Raw genomic sequence first — 26,969 nt, forward strand, 5'->3', positions numbered from 1 at the left:
GAAGACCCAGCTGTCTTCCATCATACTATACAGCTTGAGAGAAACATTCTTTGCAGGCAGCTGAACAGAAAACACAATCAGCTGGAATACACTGAATGAAAAAACACTCCTCTGGCATATGGATAGACACTATGGGGTGGTTTTTTTCGAGACTTACTCAAGTAAAGCACTTGCCACCCTTCCTGAGCTAGTCACTTGCCACAGTAACTAATGTTCTGTATGGCACAGGGCCTGTAGTTTGCTGCAATGGAAAACAAAATGTGGCTGCCCAATCTTAGCTTTCCATGATACTACACTTGAGTTCTGCACAATTGTGGAGCTATATGTACCAATAAGCCAGTCACATTTGCACTGACATGGGGCCATCCAGTAAAATCAAAGGATATTTATACAAGATATGGATGCAAACGGCTGCTTTCCTAGCTGGAGAAGCAATACACAAGGACTACTGTAAATTAAGGTTTCATTCTTGCATGGCTATTGGGATTTGTTTCCCCTTTTTCACTTTGTAAATATTTTGCATGCCTCTTCATATAAATCTCTTGCAAAGCTACCCCCTCCTTCCTTAATATTATCCATTATGAGAGTGCCCGACTCCCATACAGCTTCCAAAGCCTTGTCAACATCCCTGGGCTGTGCAATAGGCCTTTGAAATGTCTCGGGGGGGGGGGAAGGGGGGCTTAGGGGAGAGGAGTAGTTTTTCTTTATGCAAAAAACTCCATGCAGGCTTTCCTGTGTTATAACCTGCAACACAGAACTAGTTCAGGATTACTTGCGTTCAAGGGAAACGGTCGGAGATGGGCACACTGAGAAGAGCACTGCACTTACGCTACCAAAAAGCACCACCGCTATGAAGCTGTTGGAACAAAAGAGCACGGGAGAAGGAGCAAAAATGGGCAGTACGGCTCTCCCTTCCCCAACACAGCCCGTGGCCACAGCCAGCGTGCCCTGCAGCGCCTTGCCCTGTGCCATCCTGCCGGGCACCATCCCACTGGGGCAGGCCACGCGCCTATACAGCCCACCGTGGCTCCGAGACACGGTGCCCTTCCAGCCCTGCTCAGCGGTAAGCGTACAATTGTCCTGCTACGAGCACACTGACAGACAGCCACTAATAACTTGAAATAAGTATTAAGAATAAAAAAGACCCTCCCCACCCTAAACCCTCCCAGCTGATGCAGAAAGGTGGGCACTTGGTGCAGCTACAGGTGCTAAAACAGAAGGGGGCGAAGCCCAAAGAAACACCCCCCAGCACCTTCTAACATACCGGAATGCGTATGTTAGAAGTGAAGGTAAAAACTGTTTAGGTTTCACAAGTCAAATGCTCACAACCTGGAAGTGATGATGTATAGTTGTTTGCTACCTTAAAAAGCTCATGTATAAAACGGATTATTTTTCCTTATATTTTTATATCTATAAAAAGTATGTTTATCAAATTTGTTTTTTTATATAGATACATGTATATGTACGCATATTTAGGTATTTATGGAGAGAGAATAAGCTTGTGTTTAATCACATACCACCTCTTCCAAGGGACCTTGTTCAATACAGACAGGAAAAATATAAAGGACTAGATTTAGGAGTTGTGTACTCAGCTCCAATTCTGATGGCTCCTTGAAGTGCTGTGTTAGCCACCAAAATAACTGCTGTAAAACAGATGGTTTTCTTTACATAAATAACAATGCAAAGAATGCTTTCTATGTAAGCTTTTAACTTAAACTGTGATATCAGTTTTTGTTCTTCTTCCCCATGAAATTAGTTTCTAAATGGAAAAAGGGACACAAAAAAGCAGCCTAGTTGCATGTACACTGCTAAGCTGAATTGTACATTTAAAGTCACGATGAGATTACTGTGCTGTTTGGACTTCCTAGCTGGTGGAAATGAGCACGTCACACAGCAGTCACACTGAAACTCCCCTTTGCTGGTACTGAAGGAGGTAAAGTGGTAACAAGATGTGCCTCGACTCTTCTGATGGCTACAGATGGAATTCTTTTTCTTTGCAGCAATTCATATTCAGAGTTACAAAGGAAAAAGGATAGGGATAGTAAAAAAAATACCACTTGGTTAAGAAGTGTTACTGTAAGACTTACCTTACTCTGAACCTTTTTCCCAAGGATGGCGAGCTCTGAAGTCCAATGCACAGGGAATTAAAGTGTAAACATTCACATATTTAATAGTACCATCAAAATAACCATCATCACTACATTAAAAACTTCAAAAATGCATTTGTGTATGGTCCTAATATAAATTAAATATAGGAACTAAAAGTAAATAAATTTAACATTAGGTAATGCTATAAATAAAGGTAAATGCGTTTAGTGTACCTTTGAGTCATAAAAATGCCTTAAAAAACAGGTAAGTTTACAGCTTATCACCAATACTCTGGATACCACTGTCATGATTTTTTTCAAACATTGATAAGTCTACATTTGACAATTCAGAATGATTTTTGGCCACTGAACACTTTGATGGAGGAAGAGGTGTGTGGGATGTCCAGGATGAAGTCCAAGTTTTATTTCACAATAAAACTTCTTTGATTCCCAGCGCTGATAACAAGGCTCTTTCTTTTCAAAACCTTAATTTTAAGTGCTTTTTTATTTTGGTTTTTAACTCGTTTAGATATCCATTTTGCGAAGGCTCATCCTGCTGAAGGAGTCTCTGAGGGAGAGAAAATACAATGATGAGCTCATATTTTCCATGATGAAATAAGAAGCCTCGTCCGATGAATGATTCTGTACTTGATTTCCAGTATTTTCTACAGCTGGCTACTACAAAAATTAAGTCCACTGACATTAACTCATTGCTTTTCAAATGCATTAGTTTTGGGTCTGTATCTGGGATCACTTAACTGCCCAAGATTTACTGACATGAAAGCTGACAGAACGTTTAATTCATGTGTACGTAGAGAAGCAGCACAAACCACCTGCACTACTGAAATATTATTTAAGTCTTTCAAATAAATCTCTAAGTGGAATTTGCCTGGAATACCTGTATTAGACTCTCTGCACAGGCTGAATTTCACAAGATTAGAAAATAATTACCATGACAAACGTGCTTGTGAGGTTCCCACCTGGGTGGGGAGGGAAGCACTGTCCCTCCCACCTGCCCCAGCCAGTGAAAACTGACTCCAGCAAGAGAACAGCTAGGACATGGTATGTGATCTGGGGAGAGCTTAAAAAGTCATGAACCTAGGTAATGAGGAAAGGCCACCTTTCTGCAGTATTCAGCAGACAGAAAAATACATCAAATTCAGCTACAGAACCATCGCTAAGCACTGCCGTGTGAGCTAGGAACACTCATTTCCTTCTTCATCCAGCACTAAGTCTTGCTCTTTTTAGAACGTAATTTTGCCGAGTTTCTCTGTTCACAACGTTTTTTATGCTCGCCATTGCTCTTTACCTCTAAACAACACTTACATGAGGAGAGGTTCAAAACCAGGGCTGTATTCTCCTAAACCAACGGCATGGACATGAGCTGAAGTCCACATTCACACAAATCTCCTAAAGGGTCTGTCGTTAAAAGCACCGTCACTGTCCTGCTCAGTGCTAAGGATGCTCCTTCCCAAAAATAACCCCCACCCCACTCACTGGTGTGAGACCATGATGCCAGGGCAGTCCTGCTGGACTGCATTAGCCTACCTTGCTGACAGGGGACATAACAGGGGTTCTCAAGCCAAAGATTATGTAGACAGTACCTGCTGGGAAACACTTCTGCCCCTATTTTGGGAGCCAGAGCCTCGTGAGAAACTTTATGCACTCAAAGTCCCCCTGCTCAGCCGCAGCTGGTGCCAGTGGATGACAGTGCTACAGGCTCTGACCTGCTTCATACATTCCCAGTGGGGCTTTTATGTTCAGTCTCATTGCAGACAAACAAAAAGCCCGGAGTCCAGCTGACCCGCCTTCCAGCATGGAAGACACCAACTGTTCTTCCACCCTGCCTGCCCCTGGAGCTCCTCATCCCAGTTCCACTGGGAGCAAACAAGTGTCAAAGTCCTGCCACACTGAGGGTGGTTTTGAATCTAAAAAGAATGGGATGCAGGATGAAAAAAAATTCCTCATTGATCAGGAACAAAAGGAACCATTGCAAACACCACCTACCATAACTGCTGGGAAGGGGACGTGCTCTGAGGTCAGGACAGAAGGGAAAAGGGATAGACTCAGCCAAAAGAGCCATAATTGAAAACAAATAGATGTCACAGATTCACCAGGAAGATCAGACACCCCAGTTTTACACCCTCCTGATCTCTGCTGAAAGAGTAAAATCAAATATCCACCTGTGGCAAGTGACCGGCAGCACTGCCTTATACAACTGTGGGATCTTTCTATTTATCAAAGGTTGGAGAGCTTCCTTTAACCGGTGATAATTCCTTTCAAGTTCTCGCTGATACTCCTTTTGGTCTGGACCGATCAGGCTCTTGTTCTTGCGCAGAGCATCTTCGCATCTAGAAAACAAAAGCCTGTGAAACTTGGGCACATAAAAAAGGACCTGCTTGCTAGAGACTTGTTAATCTAATAGGACAAAAAAAATCATTCTGTTCCTCTGGGAAGACACATAATATCGTTCTCTATCTTGTCTTTTGGGTAATAAAGACTCAGCTAAAGCAGTTGGTGTCCATGGGGAAAGGAGAGGGTGTCATATTTCCAATTTCCATTTCACTTCCAGAATGGCAACTCCTTTTTAATTTTAATTTACTCTCCAGTTACGTTTATCATCCCTGAAGAGAAATGAAAAGCTGATCTCCACATAGCTACCTCCAGTCCAAGAGGATTTAAAGATGGATAGATCTACTGCTCTCCCCAGGAAAGATTAATAAATGGCAGACTATGAGATGTTCATCAGGAACTCTTCTACTTGGAAAGATGTAATTTTAACAAAGGGTATGAAAAGAACTGTGTCATCAATGCCACTTATTACATATGGGAAAATGGCATTGCCACTGGATCTATTTGCACGGAACATTTTTATTTTAACTTTTTTTAAAAAATTCCTTGGTGCTTGCAAACGATGCTGGACTGAGACTGCAGTTTGCATTACTCAAGAGGAAAGCAGAGCAGCCGGCACATTTCTTGAGAGAATTCTGCCAGCATGCTTCCACTCTGTTTGGAGAAATTCACTTCAGAAGGAAATTAAATCTCCTGGCCAATTCAGCAGTTTCTCCTGACCTTGCCAAGCTGTGAGTTCATTTGTGCCAGCATGGCTAGTTGTGTTTTCTGAAACAGGAACACTTGTTCACAGCTCAACTGTGATCACTAATTCATTCCTGATAAACAACAAAGCCAAATGACTTCAGCCACTTGATCTGACTTAAGTCATGGACCTGCAGCACCAGAGAAACAGGGAACCAGCTGGGCAGCTGAGGAATACAGCTGCATATGGAAACGGGACAGATGGAGTTACAGCATGAATACTCCTCTCTCCCGATACCCTCTGTGTTACTGTACGTGTTCCTGCCTGGTGTGGTAGCGATAACTGCGTCTGTCAGGCAGTTTGAAGACAATACTCCATACCTTTTTGTGAAGTCTTTGAAACAGAGTCGTAGTTTGTTATGATGTCTGAAGAGCTTTGGATCATTGGGTATTTCAGACAAGAAAACTTGTGCAACTTCTAATGGTCCCTTTAGGAGCAGAAGAGAAAAAATAAGTTTCTTGGAACCATCTGTCATATCCAATTGCTGGAGAAACTTTTTGCACGCAGAAACATTCGTAAAATGCAACATTTCCTTACAGAATGCATCTTGCAGAATTGCAGATGGTAAATCTGGCATAAATCACCAAACATCATGACAACTGAATCTCTTTTAGGTTTTGTTTTTTTTTTTTTTTTAATGAAACTCTGCTTTTGGAAAACAGTGTGAGAAAATGCACAGATTCTACATTTGTTTTCTCTTATAAGGACCCTTGACAAAGTTTGCTCAACTCACAAGCAAGACAAAGTTTAAACAATGCAGATGGAACCAAGGAAGTGTTTGCCAGCACTGCAAACTCAGCCCAGAACTTGAAACTCCAGCTGATTTTTTCCCAGCTTGTGCATTAGTAGAGCTTTACTGATACTCTCAGTTTTTCCTCAATTTTTCTCCATTCATTAGTTTTGCTTTCCATTTTGTTCAAAAACCACTGCAGGACACAATCCTGCTTCCACCCACCAGAGCTTGGCTAACCAAAGGGAAAGTAATAAAGCTTTTTATGTTTTTGTTGTTTTTTAAGGGAGAAGGAGAAACAGGCAGAAACAACTGTGAATGCCAGGAAAGAGCAGGTAACTGGGGGAAGAGGGCTGTCTCTTCTCAGCTGCTTTCCAGATCTAATCACATTTTCAGGACTCTTACTCAAATGGCAAAGTCACTGAGAGCAGCTGGTCTAGACCCACCAGTGACCTTAAACACATCCCACAGACTGAACGGGGAAAAAAATCCAAGGTAATTTAGAAATAAGGCCCAACACTGAGCATGCACTGCACTGAGCGATAGGCCCTACCCCAGTGTCTCCAACTTGGACAGCGATCCTCACCTGATTTACTGTGGTACCTACTGATCCTTGTAGCACCATCTGCAGCATCTTCGGGTCCGCAGGGTCTTGGTGGGTTGCAAAAGCTAATTCCTGTGTTTTCTTCTGCATGTCCTCTATGGCAACTTCAATGGGCGTCAAAATGATCTAAGCAAGTAGCCAGAATAGAGGACGCTTGTTATGGCTGAGACTCAACCAGACACATACTTTCAGAAACACCAAGGTCACTTTGGGGTGGCACACTGAAGTGGTGGAGGACACCAATAGGACTGTCAGTCTGAACAGAAGCACTTTAGAAATGCATCCTCTTAGTCTTGGTTTAGGAACATCAAGAAAAAGTTTGATTTTTAAATGTGTTTCTACATCTGGGTACTCAAGAGCTTTCTGAGATCGCTTCTGAGGAGGCAGATTCGTGTCCCTGTGTCACTGCAACCAACTACCCATGGCTACAGCACTACGTCAGTGCCTAAACACCCATAGGTTCCCTGCCTTGCATGAAAACGCATTTTCCATTGTGTCCCAGGCATCACATCAGTTCCTACCTACCCTTGAAAAATTAACATAGCTTTGGGATAAACTTCTCTATAAGGCCTCAGGACCCCACTGGCCACGCAAGTGAGCTGTAACTCGGAGCAACGGGACACGTTGTTCAAGCAGAATGGAAGGGAGCAACCTGCATTACTACAAAGCTCACCGAGGGCCCTTGTGTATACCAGCTGCTATGAGCTGCAAACACTGGTGAAAGAGGTGGGAGGACATACCGCATTTCTAAATTGGTCTGGTTTTAGTTTAGGTTGAACAGGAACAGGGAAAAGCTCAATAGAAACAAGGCATTCTTAAAATCAAATTAAAGGGGTCTCATGCACAGTCCCTTCAGCGAACAGCCGGAGCAGCTCACGACGGCTCTGTCTGCTCTCGCTCTTTGCTGAATTTCTGTATCTTTAGCAGAGAGGGGAAAGGTAGACTAGTGATGGTCAAGAGAGTGCATCTTGGTCCTGCACTTGGGCCACAAGAACCCCATGCAACACTACAGGCTTGGGGAAGAGTGGCTGGAAAGCTGCCCGTTGGAAAAGGACCTGGGGGTGTTGGTCAACAGCCGGCTGAATATGAGCCAGCAGTGTGCCCAGGTGGCCAAGAAGGCCAATAGCATCCTGGCTTGTGTCAGAAATAGCATGGCCAGCAGGACTAGGGCAGTGATCGTGCTCCTGTACTCGGCACTGGTGAGGCCGCACCTCGAATACTGTGTTCAGTGTTGGGCCCCTCACTCCCAGAGAGACATTGAGGGGCTGGAGCGTGTCCAGAGAAGGGCAACGGAGCTGGGGAAGGGTCTGGAGCACAAGGCTGATGAGGAGCGGCTGAGGGCCCTGGGGTTGTTCAGCCTGGAGAAAAGGAGGCTGAGGGGAGACCTTATCGCTCTCTACAACTGCCTGAAAGGAGGCTGTAGCGAGGTGGGGTCGGTCTCTTCTCCCAAGTAACAACCCATAGGACGAGAGGAAATGGCCTCAAGTTGTGCCAGGGGAGGTTTAGACTGGATATTAGGAAATTTTACTTCACCGAAAGGGTTATCAAGCATTGGGACAGGCTGCCCAGGGAAGGGGTTGAGTCGCCATCCCTGGAGGTATTTAAAAGACGTTCGGATGAGGTGCTTAGGGACATGGTGCAGTGGTGGGCTTGGTAGTGTTAGGTTTACGGTTGGACTTGATCTTAAAGGTCTTTTCCAACCTATACAATTCTGTGATTCTGTGTTAATGTGACAGCGTGAAGGGACGTGGCTGTGCTATCAAACTACACATACAATAGTATATTATGCATGAGTTTCAGCAACATCCACTTCCCTTAGTCTTGTGTAACATTTCCCTTCAAACAGAGGAAGCCCCTGAGAGTGCAGGCCTCACCTCCTCTTTGTGGATGACATTTATCCTGGTTTTAATGTAAGGGAAAGCGTGGGACGTCGTCAGGATTGTTTTGCGCTTGAACTGCTCATGCAGCTCCCCATGAGCTCGGCCGTCCAGCGTGAAGGGCGTGCAGTACATGAAACGTCGCAAGTTGTAGTTTTTGTCGAAGTAAGTTATCCTGTCCTTCATCTCGTACGTGTCAAAGTACGGCTCCACGTAGGTTATCTGAATGTAAGCCTGCAGGAAGGAACCCAGGTGTGCATGGTGAGGTACAGTGCCAGAGGAGAAGAGCTGACTCCTACGCCTTGCTTCTTAGCAGTGCAGTAACCCAGTTTGCTTTCTCTCCTCTTGAAGCCACCTCTGGAAGAACTAGGACTGGTTTTTGCCTTCACTCAGAAAAATCACACTCACATTGACAGGAACTAGGGGTGCTGGTAGCTGCTCAGCAGCTTCTGGACTGGATAAAATACAGTACACTGCCCCTCTCCTCTCATGCTCTTCACATGAAGCATTTCCTTCCTCTCCTTGCAGATGATGCCCTGTCCTAAGCCACAGTCCTGTTTCCTAGGCATGCTCCTGTTATTTCTGCTATGCTTAAAGGACATGGCACAAGAATGACAAAATGCTGCAGCTGCAGAAAAGCCAGAGGCCAGTGAATGGCAAACTCCCTTCCTTCCTTGCACTTAGCGGAGACTACAGGGAAAGGCAAAAGGGAGCTTTCGTCTCCTCCCTTCCCACCAACCACTACAAGGGCAGGGCCTGGGGCAGGGAACAAAATGCCTAATTCTGCTTTCCTTTGCTGGGATGATTTTCCCCAACTCTCATCCCATGCAGTCACACAAGATGCTCTGTACATGGATTGCATTGCCTACTTGTTGAAATTCAGGGCAGGATTTGTTCCACTGCGTTTGCATACATTCAGGACCAGTTCTACTTCTAAACCTGTACTTGTGTTCTTACCTTGTTAGGATCGAGTTTACATTTGTCCACAGGGTTTGAGTCCTTAATGACTTCAAGCACATCTTCACCAAACCGTTCTCCGTAAAAGCCCTACAATCAAGAGCAAATACATTGAAAGAAACCATCAAACGCAGCCATCAGAGATGGGGGTTGGAGAGACAAAGGCATATTCAGGGGAGGTGAAGCTCCACATGCCTTCAACAGTAGCTGTGCCGGGGCTCAATGTGATCTGCTGAACCTAGGAGAATTAAATCAGTCACATTCCAGGGGCAACAGGAAAAAACAAGCCTAATGCCCTGGAAGGCAGGAGAACTCGGGAGCCTTCCAACTGCACACACACACGCTGCGTGGTTCTGAACAAGCCATTTGAGCTTGCTGTGTGTCTGTGAGCTCAACTGAAAACTGGGGTCAATACGGGATCTGCCTGGAAATCAGGTGCCGCATCAGAGCGCAGCTTTGCTGGGCTGGGTGAATGGGTGAACTCAGTTTCATGCGCTTAAACCACAAACAACGCTGCTGCTTTCAGCGCAACGTGACAGCAGCTGAATTGTTGTGAGCAATGACATGACATCAGATCTATTCTAGCAAATAAAATAGGGCCAGGTCTGTCCTCTGGCCCTACGAACAAGTAGCATGGCATGGCCCAGAGCCATGCTGCTAAACGCTCTTCCTCTCCCACTGGGGATGGCCTCATCTGTCCACAGTGCCTACTGGGAACAGTCTCTGACCCATGCTGACCCCCAAACTGTGCTAAGACATTATCTAGACACAGGTTAGTTAGCACAAAACCAGGCCAGACTAACCATTACACGGTACAGATGATCACTGGGTGGTACCTGGAGCTGCACCCAAGCCCCAGTTAGATTAATCAGAGTTGCCTTTGCTTGTTCACGGCCGAAACAAATTTCAGACCTGTGATGTCCCACTTCAGGGGCTCTGAAATTCAGCCACCTTAAGAGGGTTCAATCTCTAGGAGAGAGGAACATGATGTGAAGGCAACAAAATGACAGCAAAATGCAATACTTTCTGCAAGTCAGATCCTGAAAGGCATCTCAACCTTTTTTCAAGCCCAGGTCATCCCATTTACACCAGGCAGCTTGTCCTGGTTTCAGCTGAGATAGAGTTAATTTTCTTTATAGTGGCTGGTATGGGGCTATGTTTTCTCGAGTTTTCTCACTTTTACTCTTCCGATTCTCTCCCCCATCCCACCAGAGGGGAGTGAGCGAGCGGCTGCGTGGTGTTTAGTTGCCGGCTGGGGCTAAACCACGACACAGCTGAAGAGAAATGCAAACACAGTGTGATATGCCACAAACTCTCGAATGATCATAGCAGGTCTGCAGCTCTTGCTGCAAGATCAGGGAAAACCTGTGGGACTCCTCTCTCTGCATTCCTCCTGCCTCCTGCAGAGGTGGCACTGGCAAGAGGACAGGAGACATCAGGCCCAGCTCTGGGTCACTGCACAGGGCTCTGCAAACTGTTTTGCCAAGTGACTGTTTCTCTAAGCTCAGCCTTGTGTCAGGCTCCAAGACGCACAGCGCTGGTTTTGCCCAACAATTTTCATTTCCACTACTTCCTGTAATTTGGCAACGCAGCTCTTAAATAACTGATGCAAAATAGTTCAGCTGCAAGTCACAGACAGAACTTGAGGTCAGCCACAATCATCTCACCTCGAGCCTATGAGAAATTTCAGCTAACTTTGTTATCGCAGGTTCCTTGTAAACAAACTCTTGCTCATCCAGGTCTCCAAACTTAGTTCCATAAAAACCAACCCGGAAGTAGGTGCCAAACATCCTCTTTCCATCCTAGGTTTGGAGAAACAAAAGGTTATTTCAGTGTGGAGACATGCACACCCCCAAGCATGGCTGCAGGCAGGCTCCTGAATTTATGCAAAATAAAGAAGAAATTAAAAAACAAGGAAAAAAAATAGAAAGAAAGAAAGCAGGGAAAGAAAAACACACCTGGAACTCAGCATGAATGCATTTAGCAGCAAACACCGCAATGAAATTATAAACTAACATGAAATTATATGGATCAGTTATGACCATTAGCCCAACCCTGCAATGACTTTTCCCACCCCAGGAGGAGTCTGGAGGTGTCGGATGTTTCTGAGGAGCAGTCAAAGGCAAGTCCCTTCGTTTGGGTAATTATTTCAGGCTCTTCAAACCCTATGCAGACACGCCTTAGCCTGGTCCGTAGCCTGTAGGCACAGGCGTGGGGAAGTCCAGTTGCGGACAGCCTGCAGCACGCAGGGAGGATATTGCACACAGACACCCCTGAAAATTACCCACACCAGAACCCCCATAATCCACTCTCAAGTAATTGCAGGATTGGGCCGAAGTCAATGTCCAGTTCACTCACACACACACGCAAGTGCTTTTTAAATAGCATGTCGACTGGAAAGTGTTACGTTCTCTTCTAGTAACTAATGTCTAGTACAGAGGGCCAAAGTCACTCCTGGTGAAAGCAGATGCAATCCACTGTATTATGTACCTGCTTCCATTTGAGCCAGTGGTGAATTTGGCCCAGAAATGCAACAAAAGTAGAGAAACAAGAAAGACTTTTGCTGGAAAAGTAATGAAGAAAATCTGATTGAGAGAGAGAGAGAGAGAGAGAAGAAAAACGCTTTAAAAATAAATCACACCTTCGATTTTGTTAAAAAAACTCACGCTGCATGCACAAACCAGAAATGCCTTTCAGCAAGAAACTCTAAAATGTTCACCTTTACTCTCGTGAGGAAGTGTGATGTAGTATTTAACACTCAATGTTTCTGAATCTGGGCTAGTGTTTGGTTTCAAACAGCACTTACAGACCTCCTGGCTGCCGTGTATGATTTTTTTTTTTTTAGTATTTTGCTATGGCAAAACTGATCTCTTGTGGTGATGGTGAACATGATCTATGGAAGGCAAAGAGGATAAATAAGCCAAACTAAAATTAAAAAAGCCCTCGGGCAAACTCCAGAGCCTGGAAAAAGCACTGTCACGGCAAGCCACCCATTCTCCTGGCCTGGAGGAAATTCTGGGGCATCATGCTGGAGCTGCCCAGGCACGGCTCGGCCCCTCTCGCCCGAGGCACAGCCAGGAGGACGCGGCGTTGCCTTTTTGGGGCGAGGGCTGCTGCCCACCCCAAGCGCCTTCAGGAGGGCAAAGCTCACCGCTGCCCAGCTCTCGAGTGGAAGGGAAGCCTGACGTGAGCAGAGCCAGCAGCAGCCTTGCTTACTACACGCAGGCCACATCTTGGCTTTACTACGGGACATCGACAGATACAAATTCATCGGCTCTGCTCTGGCAAGAGTGTAGATACATGCTCCAACTTAAGATAACAAGGAGTCGCACCGAGAGTTGCTCATATGCTTAATGTGGCACGGGCGGCTCCTTGGACCCCTGCTCCAGCCTGTCCCTCCAAGCATCCCTCTTCCAGAGAGGGGCTTTTATCCAGCTCCACCTGCCAGCGTAGACTACAGGGTTTTGTCACGCCACAGCCATCCCCAGAAGCACCTCCCTGGGTGCGATCCCCAGCTGCAAAGCTATTACTGTTTTATTGGAAGTACCATCTGGCAAAATCTGGGAGCTATTTCCCTGGACTCCTTGTCTTTCTCCAGTGCCCGTCCCTCTGGACCCACACAGGAATGAGCAGCCTACTGAACTCTTAATTTACTCATCACTATCTTTTCAAAGCTACAGTTTTGGACAATATTACCCACGCTAAAATCCCTCAACACCCAGCATTTCCAGCTTCCTGTGCCATTTTTTTCAATTCAATCTCAATGTTATAGGGAGAAGACTATGATTCCAGGGCTCCTTCTCAAAGCACTTCCCAAGGTAGCACCACGTGGGCCCAACGGGAACTGCCATACGAGACATCTCCCCAGACCTTATACAGGGCCTGGGCATGCTCCACCTGGCAGCTGGTGGGATCCTGTCCCAACCCATGGGCACAGGGCAGGCCCCAGCGATGGAGGACACACTGCTGCTCTTCTAACTCATGTGTTTTTTTCCTACCTACTTGACAAGTGACTTTCAGGCTATGAAGTGTTGGCAGAACCTGGTCCCCACGAGGTATCCGCCACGTGGACAGCTGCCCAGGCACCTATTTGTTACGGGCAGCGTACATATATGTTGCTGTAAAAACAACAGCGAGTGAGGAAGAAAATGCTGTCTGTTGATCAGCGTCAATTAATAAGGAGTTCTGGTGGCATTTACTAAATGCATAAAATAAGAGTAATGGGGCATTGGGAAGTCCCAGGAGTGGTGGCAGCAGGGAAGTCCGGCGAGATTCAGTGTCCCCGTGTGAAGACAGCTCCCAACTTATGTACTTGTTTCATCGTCATGAAGACCAGCTGCACTGGCTTTTCCTGATAAATCCAGTTGCTGAAACTCAGTTATCATAAGGATTCCAGGGAGAAAAGCCAGCAGTGAGTAGCACTGGTTAGCCCCTAAAAGCATCTCCCCCACAAAGCCCTGGATCCATCAGCCACAAAACGCACGTGACTCATGTTGGGGGATCTGTACTTGGGAGCAAGGGGCTGGAAACACACTGCTCCGGGAGAGCGAACGCCTGCAGGCTATTCCTTACCTCACACAGACATTCAGTAGCTACCAGCCCCCTGAGATTAGGAGAGCTCAATTTCTTGCCTGGCATTAAAAATATGGGATGGCTCTGTACTAGGATCTTTTAATTGAAATTTAGCCAATACCAAAGTCTATCTAATCGCCATACTGAAAACAAAACAAATAGCTTAAAAATACTCCATGGTCTTGTTTCTGAAAAGAGCTAAAAATGCAGATATGAGGGAGAAATTATTAAAAGCATTTTATCTCCTATTATTTTATGAAAAAATAATAGGTCTTTGGGAGGAGAAGAGAATGAAGGTGAACACTGAATAGCCATTACAGAACTGGCAGAGCAGATAACAGCCATCATGATTTATGAAAGTTCATGATTTGTTATTATGCATGGTAAATACCTTTCAACATTGCTGGGAATAAAGTTTTAGAGTTATCTCTTGCACGCACACAAAAAGCTTTGCCAACGATATTTGAAAAATCAGATGCAAGAGTGGTCATCTGCTTTCTTCACCGAGACCAACACAGCAGCAGCTGCCTGAAGGCAGAGTCAGCCCGAAGTATGTAGGAATAAAAGCAACTCCTTCATACACACTGCACAGAATGCAAAATCCAACCATCTTTACCAGACTGAGCACTGTTATTTTCTTGGTCAATTTTAACCCAAGGTCCTTTGCAGTGTTGCCAACTATTACAAGTCTTCCAATATTGATTTTTTGAAAGTACCAGCTCCTGGAGTCCTGCTATTCAATGGCAACCTCACCCTGCATACTTTAAAAAGCATTTTTGAATTCTCATGGCATAGCATGGAAAGATTTTTCCTAACAACTTTCCTAACTGGAAAGTAAACAAAAAGAATTAATTCAACATTTATTCAATGAACAAAGACACAAGCAGAAAAACCCACCACCTGGTATGTTTAAGCAGGTCTCAGAAATGCATTGGTGCCAGACTCAGGATACTTCAGTGCTTGTAGTTGGCAATACTACTTTCCTTGTGACATGAGGGGGGGTCCTGCTGTTGGCATAGCTCTTTGGTAAAATGAAATTGGGATTTCCACAGTGTAAAACAAAAAACAAAAAGGGGAAAAAAATAAAGAGAAAGGGGGGGGAAAAATTCCACAAGTAGGAACTTACCACAACAGACAATAGTAAGAGTGGGGAGGAGGGTCAGCAACCAGGGCGATAGAGGAGAAAACAGAAAGTATTTAATTAGGGAAATTCCAAAAAACAAACAAGCAGCAAATTGGCAGCAAATAAACTTTAAAATAAAAAAGGGTGAGCATCAATTAAGGTATTTAAAATAAGGAAAAAGGGCAAAACATGCAACAAATCTGAAAGCTACAAAGCACAAAGATCAGAAAAAGTGTGGCAATGAAGGAGCACAATGACAGACGAGAACAGAAACCATGGGTGTCTTTTACCATGCAGTAAAACATGACTGAGTGATGTTAGAATCATAACCAATGACACAATTTTCTCCAGGGGTCGATTTAGGGGCAGGCTAATCAAAATACATGCTCACAGGCCTTCACGTTTGCTGGCTATTGAACACAGATCATTTACACTCCTACGGTATGTATTCGGGATTGCTGTGCTGCCTCATCTGCTGGGACTTTTCACAGGAACAAGCAAATGATTTACAGGGCCAGCCCTTACGTGTCAGGGGTTACTTTTAAGCTCCTGAATTTCATTTCTTGCTAGGCTGGAATTAAAACTGACGTTCAGACATCATCAGCCCAAATTATTTGCATCACACAATGCAAAAGAACTTTGTTCTTGGTCCCAGTTCGGGAAGTGTGGGCTTAAATGCTCTCCTGTGGTGGAAACATGGAGTGAGATGGCCCATACCGAGTTGCCCGATTCACAGAAAAGCAGAGATTAACTGGACAGCTGAAGACTAAGCAAAGAATGTAACATCATATTCACAAAACATTTAAAGTGTCTTCTGAGACTTCTCAACGCTCGTGTACCCACTGTGTCGACTAGACTAGGGCCCGAGTTATCAAACTCGCTGTGCTGTGTGCGACTGCGCATGAAGCCGACTGCTTTATCTGTTTTTAACCCAAATGTGTGGTTCTCATGGTGTACGTTGTAGAAATGTGAGCAAACAGCCTCTACAAAAATGAAAGCAGCAAAACTGACTCCAGTTAACACAACTGAGCTATTTTACTGCCAGACGAACAGCTACATAACAAACTGATTGTTCTTAAATGAACAGAATGAAGCAGCCTTCTGCTGTTCTCTGAGATATGGTCTGCACATGCAGTAAACCAGTTTTGTGTTTCGGTACCTCTGAGCATTATTGCTTAAATCGACCCCTGTGGGTGGGGTGAAAATATGGTATGAAGGGATGATATTCTGTGTCAATGCTGATGAAAAGAAATATAAACAAATTATAAAAACGAACTAGTGATGATACAGTGGCTCATTCACCAAAGAACCTCATTAGTGGAACACATCAGCATCCATGCACTACCTACAGCTTCTTATGAAGAATCTCCTACTACAACCACAATCGGTTTATTGGTATTTCTTTGGTTAATGAATTGTTTTAACAGCAGACAGCAACAGAAATACCCACAACTAGCACATGTGGGCAAGCGTTGGCGTGAGTCATCTGAAAAATCTATTAGTGTTCTTTACTAACTAAAATGGAGTTACCTACCTCCCAGCCAGTACTCTGTGTAATAAAAAGTAAAAAGCGCATGTCACAGAAACCAAAAAAAAGTTTCAAAGGCCAAAACATGACCATCAATGTAAGGTATCATAAACCTGAAATGGTTTCAATGATTATAAGTCATCATGCATCCAAAATGGCCTTCTCTGGCCTAGAAGGACACTCAATGATTGTCCTTTATGGGTATACTTAACCTCAGGAATCTGGCAATGCCAGAACATGGAGAAAACCACCAGACTCTCAGCTGGATCCTATGAAATCAATGCACTAATCAACGTCTACTGAGCAGCTGATGGCAGCGTAAGGGCAACTACACCAACTGACAAACGATGTACGCAGCAGCCCACGACCAGAAAGCTGGTTGGGGTGGGGGGCTCAGAGTAGCACTGGCATGTACTGGAGGAGGGTCTGCCAAATGCTTGCCTGCCCTGACAGAAAGGCATGCACCCAGCGGGCCTCTCCTAGAAGATAACGTGTGCTTCTTGAGAGTTGCCACGTGCTCTCGTCTCCTGCTTAGCTGAGGTAGGTTGAGCTTTGTGAGGATTGATAACTTCTGGTATCTCTCATCAAATGCTCAGCACCTAAGCTGGTGGGTTTTGCACCATCTAAGTTTAGAAAGGTTCCTTCAATTATTTATCCACCATATGAACAGACAAATAAAAACCCAACATTTCTGAATGCTACCTACCAGGCTAAAGGCAAGATACAGTGTTTTTCCCAGAAATACAGCATGCAAAACACAGGCTAAAATAACATCTGGGAAGATGAACTGACAGATTATTGGAATTTTTAACTCTTGGATATTTCTAAAGTTACAATGAAACTTGGTATGTGATGTCTCTCATGTTTCTCACATTAAATGGCCAGAGAGAAAAATCCTGTTAGCGATCCTTGCATTTACTGTGGATCACCATTTGACAATTCTCATGTAATCTGATTGAAATGTTTTTTCCTTAACAGGTAGTTTTTATTTGCACTGAGCATTTGAAGTTTCTTCACAATTCACATTGCAGCTGAAAATTCAAATCATTACCTGGTGAACAATCTTGCTGAATGCTTCTTGGAGTTTACCATGAATAGTAGAGAGCTTCTTGGCATCTCTATTAGCTTCATGAATAGGAATAAGGACTTTGTAAACCTCATTAACTGCTTCATACATGCCAGCCTACAAAAATAAGGTCCATCAGATTGCTCCATCAATTCAACAGCAAGAATGATACATACTACCAGCATTTAAATTATAAAACTGCAAAATGAAAAGGTGGCACTGTGATGTAATCAGCACCTTTACTTAAAATATACCCATACACGAATGGAATAAAATCCCCAGTCACCTTTGGAATCAAGAGCCTACTGCATTACACATTGCTACTAATAAATGAGATTATTAACAGAATCAAAACTGGGATATTTTGGATGGATATATGCACAAGAGCACAACAAACTAAATAGGATCCTAACCAAATCTATGGGAATGAAATATGGAAGCTTAAGGGCACAGTACAGCTCATTCTATTTAGTGCATCTTCAACCTAAGTGACTTCTACATCCAACTTTTGGCACTCCATGAGATGGGCTTTGTGAAGTTTCCTTAGGATGTCTCTAATGGAGGGGATCCAGCCCCTTGCAGGCAGAGACACTGTATCGCATGGCTTATCCAGCCCACAGCAGGGGTTCTAGGTCTTTGCTCTTGGGAGTTATTCCTGCTTGTACTTAAACCCACTGAATGATGTTTCACATTGTGTTGTGGGAAATAATTCACTTGCTTTCCTTGGTTTCTGATGGATACACTACTACCAGCTCATTAACACTGCCCACATAAAGCTCTCGGCCCACTCTTTTTGAAGAGGAGGAAAAACATTACAGCCTTTCTTTACTGTTGTGAACTCCCAGATGTGCAGTGTTGAAGTGAAAGACACTGGAAACACACAAAGGCCTCTTGGTCCCAGATCCCGTTCTTTGCACAGTTTACTCCAGAGGGCAAACTGAGCTGTCTTGAACAACTAAAACTCCCAGTGCTCCATGCAAATTAAGTGAGAGTTATACATAGAGAAAACATTTTCCTTTATATTGCCCAGTAGTATAAGATTGCTGAAGAAGATAGGTAAATAAATTAAGTCTTCTACCATGGAGAAAGATGCTGCAGCCTGTTCCAGCAATCCCACCAGACCAGCTTCTGTAAAATACTTTCCAGAACAGATACCTTCTTCATCTGGTGATACAACATCATCAGAAACTGCTGACTCTTCCAAAACATTAGAAGATATGTTCTAAGGAGATATAATGTAAATAAAACATTTTTACTCAATATAAACAACATCCAAAACTCTCAATACTTTGAAAGCCAGCTGATTTTCAATCAAATCCTAAAATTTTTAAAGAGGCAGCTTTCACATGCATTTTGTTTAATTCCCTTCTGAAGAAGCACGGTACTTCAGCACGTGCTTAAACTAACTGGACTGGACCACCTACACATTCAAAGCTAAGTATGGGCTTGTTTGCTCTACTCAGTATTGCCCTGCTTAACATTACCAGTCACAGGAACCACTTTCACCATCAACTGCACCCACTACAAAATGGTTAGATCAAAGAGGGTAAAAACCCATGACTTAAACGGAGAAATAAAAAGAACTGGATTCACTCAGTGCTATGCATGTAAAGACTTAGGGGAACCAAGACAGTCTTCAAGCATAATAAAGATTTTCAGAATTTGCTGTAATGCATTCTCCCCAAAACAAACAGAGTGGGTGCAGTATGAGTACGTAGGCACAGTAATACCTGGCACATGGAGATACTCAGTATCTCAGCAGCAGATGACAAAACCCTAAAACACATTATGGAGAATAATTCCTACCTGAAATGTAACACACCCTACAGGGAGGTATTTTCGGTCTTCCAGCATGCTCAGATATTCAGCCACCAAGGCTGCAGAGTGGACCAGGCACTGGGCTGATTCGGCGTGATTGCTCCTCTCGGAGTGCTTTCCAGCCATGTTCTGCAGCCACGTCAGGCGCAGGTCAGGGGAATTCTGATAGCCCTTTGCAATCCTAATGGAAAAGAAAACCTCTGTGATTAGTATTTAGTTACTTCAGCTTAAATAACAACCACCCTCAGTGCCAGGCTATCTAGAAATACATGAGATAAGAAGCTATATAGATGGAAAGTTACCCTAAATTATTTATAGATTTCTGAGCCAGTCAGTGGTGGGTAAGCAACTGCAGCTACCCCTTGATGGCAGAATGCTTTTATGGGTGACTGCTGAAGCTCTTGACCAAAGCTCATACTGGAGACTGGTAGTAAGCCAAAGATGTGGGACAATCAGAGCAGACCTGCCTGGTTGCTTATGACAGAATCTCTGCTGCCTTCTAAGAAGCCTTCAGGATCATTTGTGCAGACAACACCATGCAATTTGGTAGCTGGGACCTTAACATGGCCCTGGAATATCTTTTGCACATGGAGACCATCATATGTACCACGACCAAAAAGCCTTTTGTGCAAGCAGGTCCTGGAAGATCCTTAAGTTTTCCCTGATGCAAGCAGGGAGAGTTGTCTTTACTCAGGTGGAGGATGAGATTGTCAGAGACTGCTGGGGAACGGAAACTACTTTTATCCAAGATAAGCTACGTAAATGCCAAAACCTACCAACACCACATTCAAACACAACAGACAGGCACATATTGGTCCATGCGCACTAAGACCCGGGAACTGCTCCAAAAACAAGCTCTGTAAGGCCTCAAATGTGCAACATCCGAGTCCAAAACCAAACAGCAAGTAGCTGTGTTGGTTTCAGGTGAAATGTGAATCATGGCAAGTAGTGTAAAACAGGTTTAAGTTTAACGTAAAGTAATTGCTAATAAATAACAAGTAATCAAAGTTCACAGCACTACAATACCTCATGCTCTAAATACAGGAAGTGGAATAGGTACAAAGCTGTGTTCAAACACCATGTGGAGCACTGACATCTACTGTCCCTACAGCACAATGGTTATAAACTCTACCTGTACATCAGGTCAATCAGCATTTCTGGATCTTCCTGGTGCTCCTTCATTTTAACTGTGTCAGAGAGGATCATATGGAGGTTGAACACTAGATCCTGAACCTGTAAAAAATATACTGCTGTAATGAACGGGCAATGGGATTTGAGCTACATACTGCTATGATTAGATCACAGTCACTCTGAACCTTTGTGTCTTTGCACCCTGGTGTCAGAATTAATCAAGAACCTGAGTTTTATGTATTTAGGTGATAAAAAAAATATGTACCTCCTTCAGGGAATACATGCCAATTCCAGCTATAGATGGAGGTTTAAGAACAGCCTGTTAATGAACTACACATTACTTCTCTTGTGGTATTTCTTTTACCTGATCAGGAAATGTTGTCTCCCTAAGTTCCAGATCTTCTTCAGCATATGTCAAAATAGTCTTCAGGGAACGTCGCAAAAATTCCTCATTGAAGTTCTGGGATGTCCCCACCAGGGATGAGAGAGACATGGTCACCTGCATTTTCACTCTGGCAAAGTTCTGCAACAGAGAAATTGTTATTGTATTTCAACAACCTGGAGATATTCAACAACTGGAGAAACCTCTGGTGCTGCTGGCTTCGTAATCTGATGACAGCATTATTTAGTTCCAGGTGAAGGTTATCCTGCAAAAGTTTTAGTTTTCTCTCCTTCTCTCTGCTCTCCTCTCAAGCACCCTGAACAGGATGACGCTCAACTCCCTCTTGTGAATACAGCCTTCATTCTAGACACTTGCTTTTGGTTTGGTCTAGCCTAAAGACTGGAGTCACTGTTAACTCACTGCTATCAATCCACTAACAGTCCCTGGGCCCAGAACCAGTAGGTCCCTCCAGTTCTGCTACTCACCGTGGGGGACTAACCAAAGCAGTGTAAACAAAGGTGTCTGGGGGAGCACTTTGTGATACATAGCTACACGGGTGCCTGCAAAATATCAACTGGAGGAGTTAAGGCTGGGAATTTTCTTGACAACTGAAAGTGCACATGGGTGCATCAAGCTAAGATGTAATCAGAGGTAAGAAAGATCTGAACGGAAACAAAATCCCAGGATTGCTAACTCACTTGCACTAACACAGCCCTTTCAGAAAGGAAATACATACTAGCTGTGCCACAGAAAGGGCTGTGTGGCTGTTTCTGCTCTCTCCTAGAGGTGTGTGAAGGCAAGGCAGAGGGAAGTTCCTCCAAAGAGCCCCTCAAGTGCAAACTGTCCAATCTGAAGAGCATGCAAACCTTCCAAACTGACGGGTTTGGAAACTCTTGCAGTGGATGTTCCAGGCAGGGCTCTGCATCTCTCTAAACCAACATGAGAAGCAGCTTGCCCGCAAAGAGATTCTGGGCATACAGCTCAGACTCTGACACTGGAGACTGGACACTCCTGCTATGCACTGACCAGCAGTGTGAGGTACCGCAAGATCAGGAGCTGGGAAAAGTCATGTCACTGCTGCATGCCTCTCTTCCCTTTGCACATCATGCTTGTTTTGATGGTAAGCCCTCCTACAGTCTTTCTTTCACAGGAATACACAGAACTCCATCCAGCAGTGCCCACCGATTTACATGTAATAACCTAATCAAGTGCAGCAGGATACTCACGTTCCCAATCTCAAAGTTTTGCCTCATCAGAAGGTAAAGAGAGGCACTCGCATGCGACCGTATCGTGCTGATACTGCTGCTACAGTGTCTCAGGAGCCTCAGGCACAGATCTGCACACTGCTCAGTCTCTTCTTCAAACAGCAGCTCAGGGAACTGGAAAAACAGCACATGAGAAAATTAGTGCTCGGACAGACAGGAGCAAGCACTTGGACAAAAAGGCCAGGGCAATCCTCAGCAATGAGCAGACACTGGCGTTAGAGGAAGTCCAATCCCCTCTGTTTCGAAGGGAATGATGCTAATATTAATCACTTCACTTTTACAGTAAGGCAAAAGCAGACTCACTGGCAGCACTGGAAGGCAACTCGTTTTACCTACCCCCCCCAACTTGTTCCTACATTTACACCCTCAGACTGACTTACATCAGTTCCAAAAAACCCACGCTTAAAACTTTGAGTTATTCCCAGTACACCTACAGAAACTGGGAAATTGTTTAAGTTATGGACCCAGTAAAACAAATCCACTTTAAGTGAGATTCATGTAGCTTAAATTCCACCTGTGCTTTGTGCTCCCTACTGTCTAGGTGCCTCTGCCCGCTTACTGCCGGCCAGCAGGAACCCACACCGCACTCGGGCTGTGCGAACTGTACCTTTGCGTGCAGCCATCAAACCCAAAATGCATAAATACAGGTACCAATCATAAAAACCAGTCAGGATTTATCAACCCCCAGACAACGCTTCCTGAAAGTCAATATTGCACAAAATAATAAATGCTTGGTGAAGTGACCCCGATGCAAAGGAAGAAAACAGCCCCATTCTCCATCAGTGCTACTCAGGATATATTATAGCATCTGCAGAGAATTCACCTTTGAGACCAAAGCCCTCTGTGTGGCGAAGCAGTGTTGGAGATAAAGTGCACTTTGGTTGCAGGCCATGCTGTGCAGAAGCACTTTCAGCACCCCGCCGAGGATACTCTCTTTGGACTCCGTCACAGAAACAGTCTGCAGTCAAAAGTAAACCAAGAGTTGCATGAGCAAAAATGAACCTTGTGTGTGTGTGTGTGTGTAGCAGGGAGAATAACTCTGCTGAAAAGCCCTCTGGCATGGAGAAATTACCCACTTCGCTGGGCCTGCATAACAGCCACATTTCTGAACCAACCCCCAGGTAATGAAAACCTGACCCATGTGCTAAAGCCAGTGGAATGATGGTGCTTTCCACCCAATGAGGCTCTGACCTTTTGGGATCTTGTTCTACTAGAGGGGAAGTCTGTAGCTGGCCTCTAGGTGGGTTATTCAGGTGCAAGGTGCAGCCCTTGGGATTCCTGGGTCTCCCTGCAGCTCAGAGGCAGATCTCGTAAGCCTGCTACTGCCTGCTTCCAGCCCGTGCCCAGGTTTCATTTTTACAGAAAGCAGGGGACAAAACGGCCTTGTGTCCACACTCACCTGCGGGGAGTGAGGAAATAGCTGGGCTGTGCACACAGACCAAGGAGCCTGGAAGCTCTCCTGCACTGTGCAAATTAAGTACAGATACAGGAGGCTGACCTGGAACCCAATGACTTGAGGCAGATTTGGGAAGGAACTAGAGGAATTGATTAGAATAGGGCAGAACTGGGAAATTTTTACAGTTCATTATTGAGTTTTATGAACAACTGCTTCTTATCCTACAATAGTGAACAACTTTCAAAAAGACTGAAGGAAGGTATTGACATTTTAAACCAGATTGTTATGGGCTGAGGATTAGGAGAGGCATTACCACCCTTCCCACTGCAGCAGGGGAGCTGAACAGTTCTGACAGCGTTCAGGCAGTTAAGAGCAGCAGGAAGATTTTGTTTAACAAACTGCTGCCTGGCCAGGTGATCGTAATGCTATTGCATCTCTATTTTCTTATCATCCTTACCTGTACAACTATCTCTAGTGTATCCAAAATAATCAGATTCGCTTCCGTTGCAAGATTTCCATCGATAAGTGCCTCATGTTCTATCTCTGCCCTTGATCTAATCAGAGAAAAGAAAGCAATAAAATTACTTTCTGTTTAAGAAGTAGACCTACATATTTTCCAGTCAAAAATATTTTCACATTAGCAGAAAACCCCCGGTCACAATGCATATATTTATTACTGGACAACACTACAAGGATATTTCAATGCATCCATTAAGAGGACAGGAAGAAATACTTGCTTTTTTTACATATACAAACTTACACAAGATTTACGTTCATCATGCTCAGGAGAGATTACACTACTTTCTGACACTTCGTTACTCTCCCAGGAACACAACCACAGTTTAGAATCAAAGTCCAACTCAAAACTGGTTTAGTAGCATCGTTAGGCATGCAACAGCACAACCAGGAACAGAACATACGGTTTTATGTTATAGGCTATGGACACAAGGTGGTGCTACACGAGCTGGTATATCTGCACTGTTGATCCCGGCAGCTAGACTGGTTGTAGCGCAGAGTGCATGCTGTGACAGCGCAATCTTTGTTCGTTTAAGCTACATTATATTACAGTTCTTGAAGAATATCTTCCTCTCCAAGAAAAACTACACAATTTTGCTGTTAGAGGCCAGGCACTCACTTTCCTGGAAAGGCTTACAAAGTTCATACACCCGCTCACACCAGTGGCCCCAAGAATTCAGCAGCAACCACCTCGTTTCAGTGGCACAAGCCGCATTTGGCAAAAATCCAGTAGTATATTTAAAGAGCCCAGCTACGGCCTGCCCTACCACAGGTGCCATTTCCGACAGACTCATGCCAGGCCAAATCACAGCAGGAGTGTGACCCATGGGAACTGACAAAATCCAAGCAAAATACACACCAAAGGGGATGGCAGCTGACTCGGCTTTGGGACCTGTATTGCAGCAAGCCTCCCCTGCCACACTCTGCTTCCTCTGGGAGGTGGGTTATACACTCATTATCTACTCTTCAGGTTCCAGAATATGAAGGCTTGGGGCCTGGCCCTATATAAAATAATACCATCTGCATAAAATAATACCACCTGCAATTAGCTGTGCGCGGTTCTCAGCGTGAAAAGTCTTGCTTATTAGGTTTCAAAGGGCCAGACTACCTACGCATGCAGGACACACTTGTAGTGCCATAGGAGTGGAGTGCGATGGACCCAGGTCACAGTGAGCAAGTATGGGTTAAAAAACACATTTGTAGAGTTATCTAAGCAGATTATTTTGTGGGGTGAGATACCATCATTCGACCATCAAGGTACTCCACAGCTGTTTAACATGTACGTGAGGTCCTCCTGGGAAGAGGAGAGGGCTCAGACCCAGTGCCGGCAGTGAACTGATGAGTTCTTCAGGCCAAATTTTAATCTGGTATAACTTTGTCCACAGCTCTGGCATTGTGCCAAGGTGAAATTTATACCTACATCACTTCATTAGCAGGTTGAAACACAATGATTATTTGGCTTTCCCTATGCCTCAATAGGACTGGAGTCTTGGACAAAAAGCCACTACTTGACATAACAAGAGATGACATTCTTGTGTTGGACAAAGCAATTAGAAGCTGTGAAGATGTACTTTCAACTCCAGGAAGCGTCAATGTCTTCAAGGGTAAAATTTGGCCTGCCCTCCATCCGGGCTCTGAGGACCCCATTCCCCAGTTTCTTCAGAGCTTCACTTGGGCTGAGATTGCTTTCCTAGGATTAGGAACAATTCTTCTGCCGGGAGGATGGAGACTGCAGGTTGCAATTTGAGGAAACAGAAAACGTGCACAGCGAAGCTCAAACACAACTCCTGAGCCCTCCAGATTAAACCACACCAAGAGCGGGAATTTTAAAGGAAATGGGTGTAATAAGCAAAAAGAACTCATTCCAATCAGTTGCACACACACACTCAAAACTTCTGCCAAGCATCACAAACAATGCCGTGATGATTGAGTCTGCAGATGTACAAAATGGCAATTTATAAGAACTGCACACCAATGCTACAGTACCTGGCTGGCTTGTGGCTTCTAAAAGCACAGCACATGTGGAAAAACAATCAAAGTGATGGATTAGGACAGGAAAGGAAAGCGAGCTTTGACAACTCCAGAATGCTCTTATGGAATAAAGGAAATGTGACATGAGATATATATGCTATCTGTGAATACTGTTAATGGATCTTCGCTCTAAATTACAGCTTACTACAGGATTTTAAGAAGGTAATGGATTGTATTAGTCTCTTTAAATCTCATTTTAAAATCTAAGAAAGCAAGGGACAGCGGAAAAGCAAAGAGTTAGATAGGGCAGTGTTGGACTAAAAGCTATTTGCACACTGCCAGCCCTGTTCCAACTGAGGGCCCAAACCTGCTCACACAAGAGCTAAGTGGACTGCTGCCATTGACCTACAGAGAGAGAGACCCTGTGTTCTCACAGGCACTGTCACATTGTTAATGTAGAAGGATAAGGCAGAGTTACTTGTCAAGCTTTTCTGTGTTTTGACGCCAGTGAGTCATATCCTTTCTCCATCTCAAATTCTCTTGACTTCCAAATGCGCTCCCAGAAGGACTTCTCTCTGCAGGATAATAGTAAAACAATAGCAGTCATCTAATGCTAATTTTTTTGCACAGGTAGCAAACTCTAGACTTGTTCACAAGTGACAGGTGACAGCAAACTATGACTTCTTAGAGCCCAAGGCTGTGGCACTCACCCAAGATGTTTACATGGCCCCTAATTCTGTCACTGCTGAGTGGCATGAGAGGCAACTTCACTTGCAGTGGTTTTGTATGCAAGAGAGCAATGAGCAACGCAGACCGCTTTGTGCACTGCCACACACCAGCTCACTATAG

The 26,969-nt window shown here is 44.4% G+C and overlaps 1 protein-coding gene across 5 annotated transcripts in view; it reads right to left on the reverse strand.

Annotated features, from left to right (window-relative positions):
* Positions 1–2,478: 2,478 nt before the first annotated feature.
* DOCK7 (dedicator of cytokinesis 7) overlaps positions 2,479–26,969 on the reverse strand; it is a 108,995-nt gene continuing 84,504 nt past the window's right edge. For 2 of the 5 annotated variants that reach the window (XM_075508896.1, XM_075508893.1), the window contains 17 exons: positions 26,599–26,695; positions 24,091–24,187; positions 23,061–23,195; positions 22,199–22,351; positions 20,955–21,113; positions 20,592–20,692; positions 19,448–19,640; positions 18,720–18,863; positions 17,627–17,758; positions 16,582–16,596; positions 11,020–11,145; positions 9,353–9,442; positions 8,393–8,629; positions 6,501–6,644; positions 5,505–5,611; positions 4,271–4,438; positions 2,479–2,655 (listed from right to left, as the gene is read on the reverse strand). In XM_075508896.1, the coding sequence (XP_075365011.1) occupies positions 2,613–2,655; positions 4,271–4,438; positions 5,505–5,611; positions 6,501–6,644; positions 8,393–8,629; positions 9,353–9,442; positions 11,020–11,145; positions 16,582–16,596; positions 17,627–17,758; positions 18,720–18,863; positions 19,448–19,640; positions 20,592–20,692; positions 20,955–21,113; positions 22,199–22,351; positions 23,061–23,195; positions 24,091–24,187; positions 26,599–26,695 (2,141 nt within the window). In that variant the 3' untranslated portion in view covers positions 2,479–2,612. Of the gene's footprint in view, positions 2,656–4,270; positions 4,439–5,504; positions 5,612–6,500; positions 6,645–8,392; positions 8,630–9,352; positions 9,443–11,019; positions 11,155–16,581; positions 16,597–17,626; positions 17,759–18,719; positions 18,864–19,447; positions 19,641–20,591; positions 20,693–20,954; positions 21,114–22,198; positions 22,352–23,060; positions 23,196–24,090; positions 24,188–26,598; positions 26,696–26,969 lie in introns of all 5 variants that reach the window. The other 3 variants (XM_075508897.1, XM_075508894.1, XM_075508895.1) reach the window with 2 other exon arrangements.

Source organism: Mycteria americana, chromosome 7 (assembly GCF_035582795.1).
Source record: "Mycteria americana isolate JAX WOST 10 ecotype Jacksonville Zoo and Gardens chromosome 7, USCA_MyAme_1.0, whole genome shotgun sequence".
NCBI classification, from domain to species: domain Eukaryota; kingdom Metazoa; phylum Chordata; class Aves; order Ciconiiformes; family Ciconiidae; genus Mycteria; species Mycteria americana.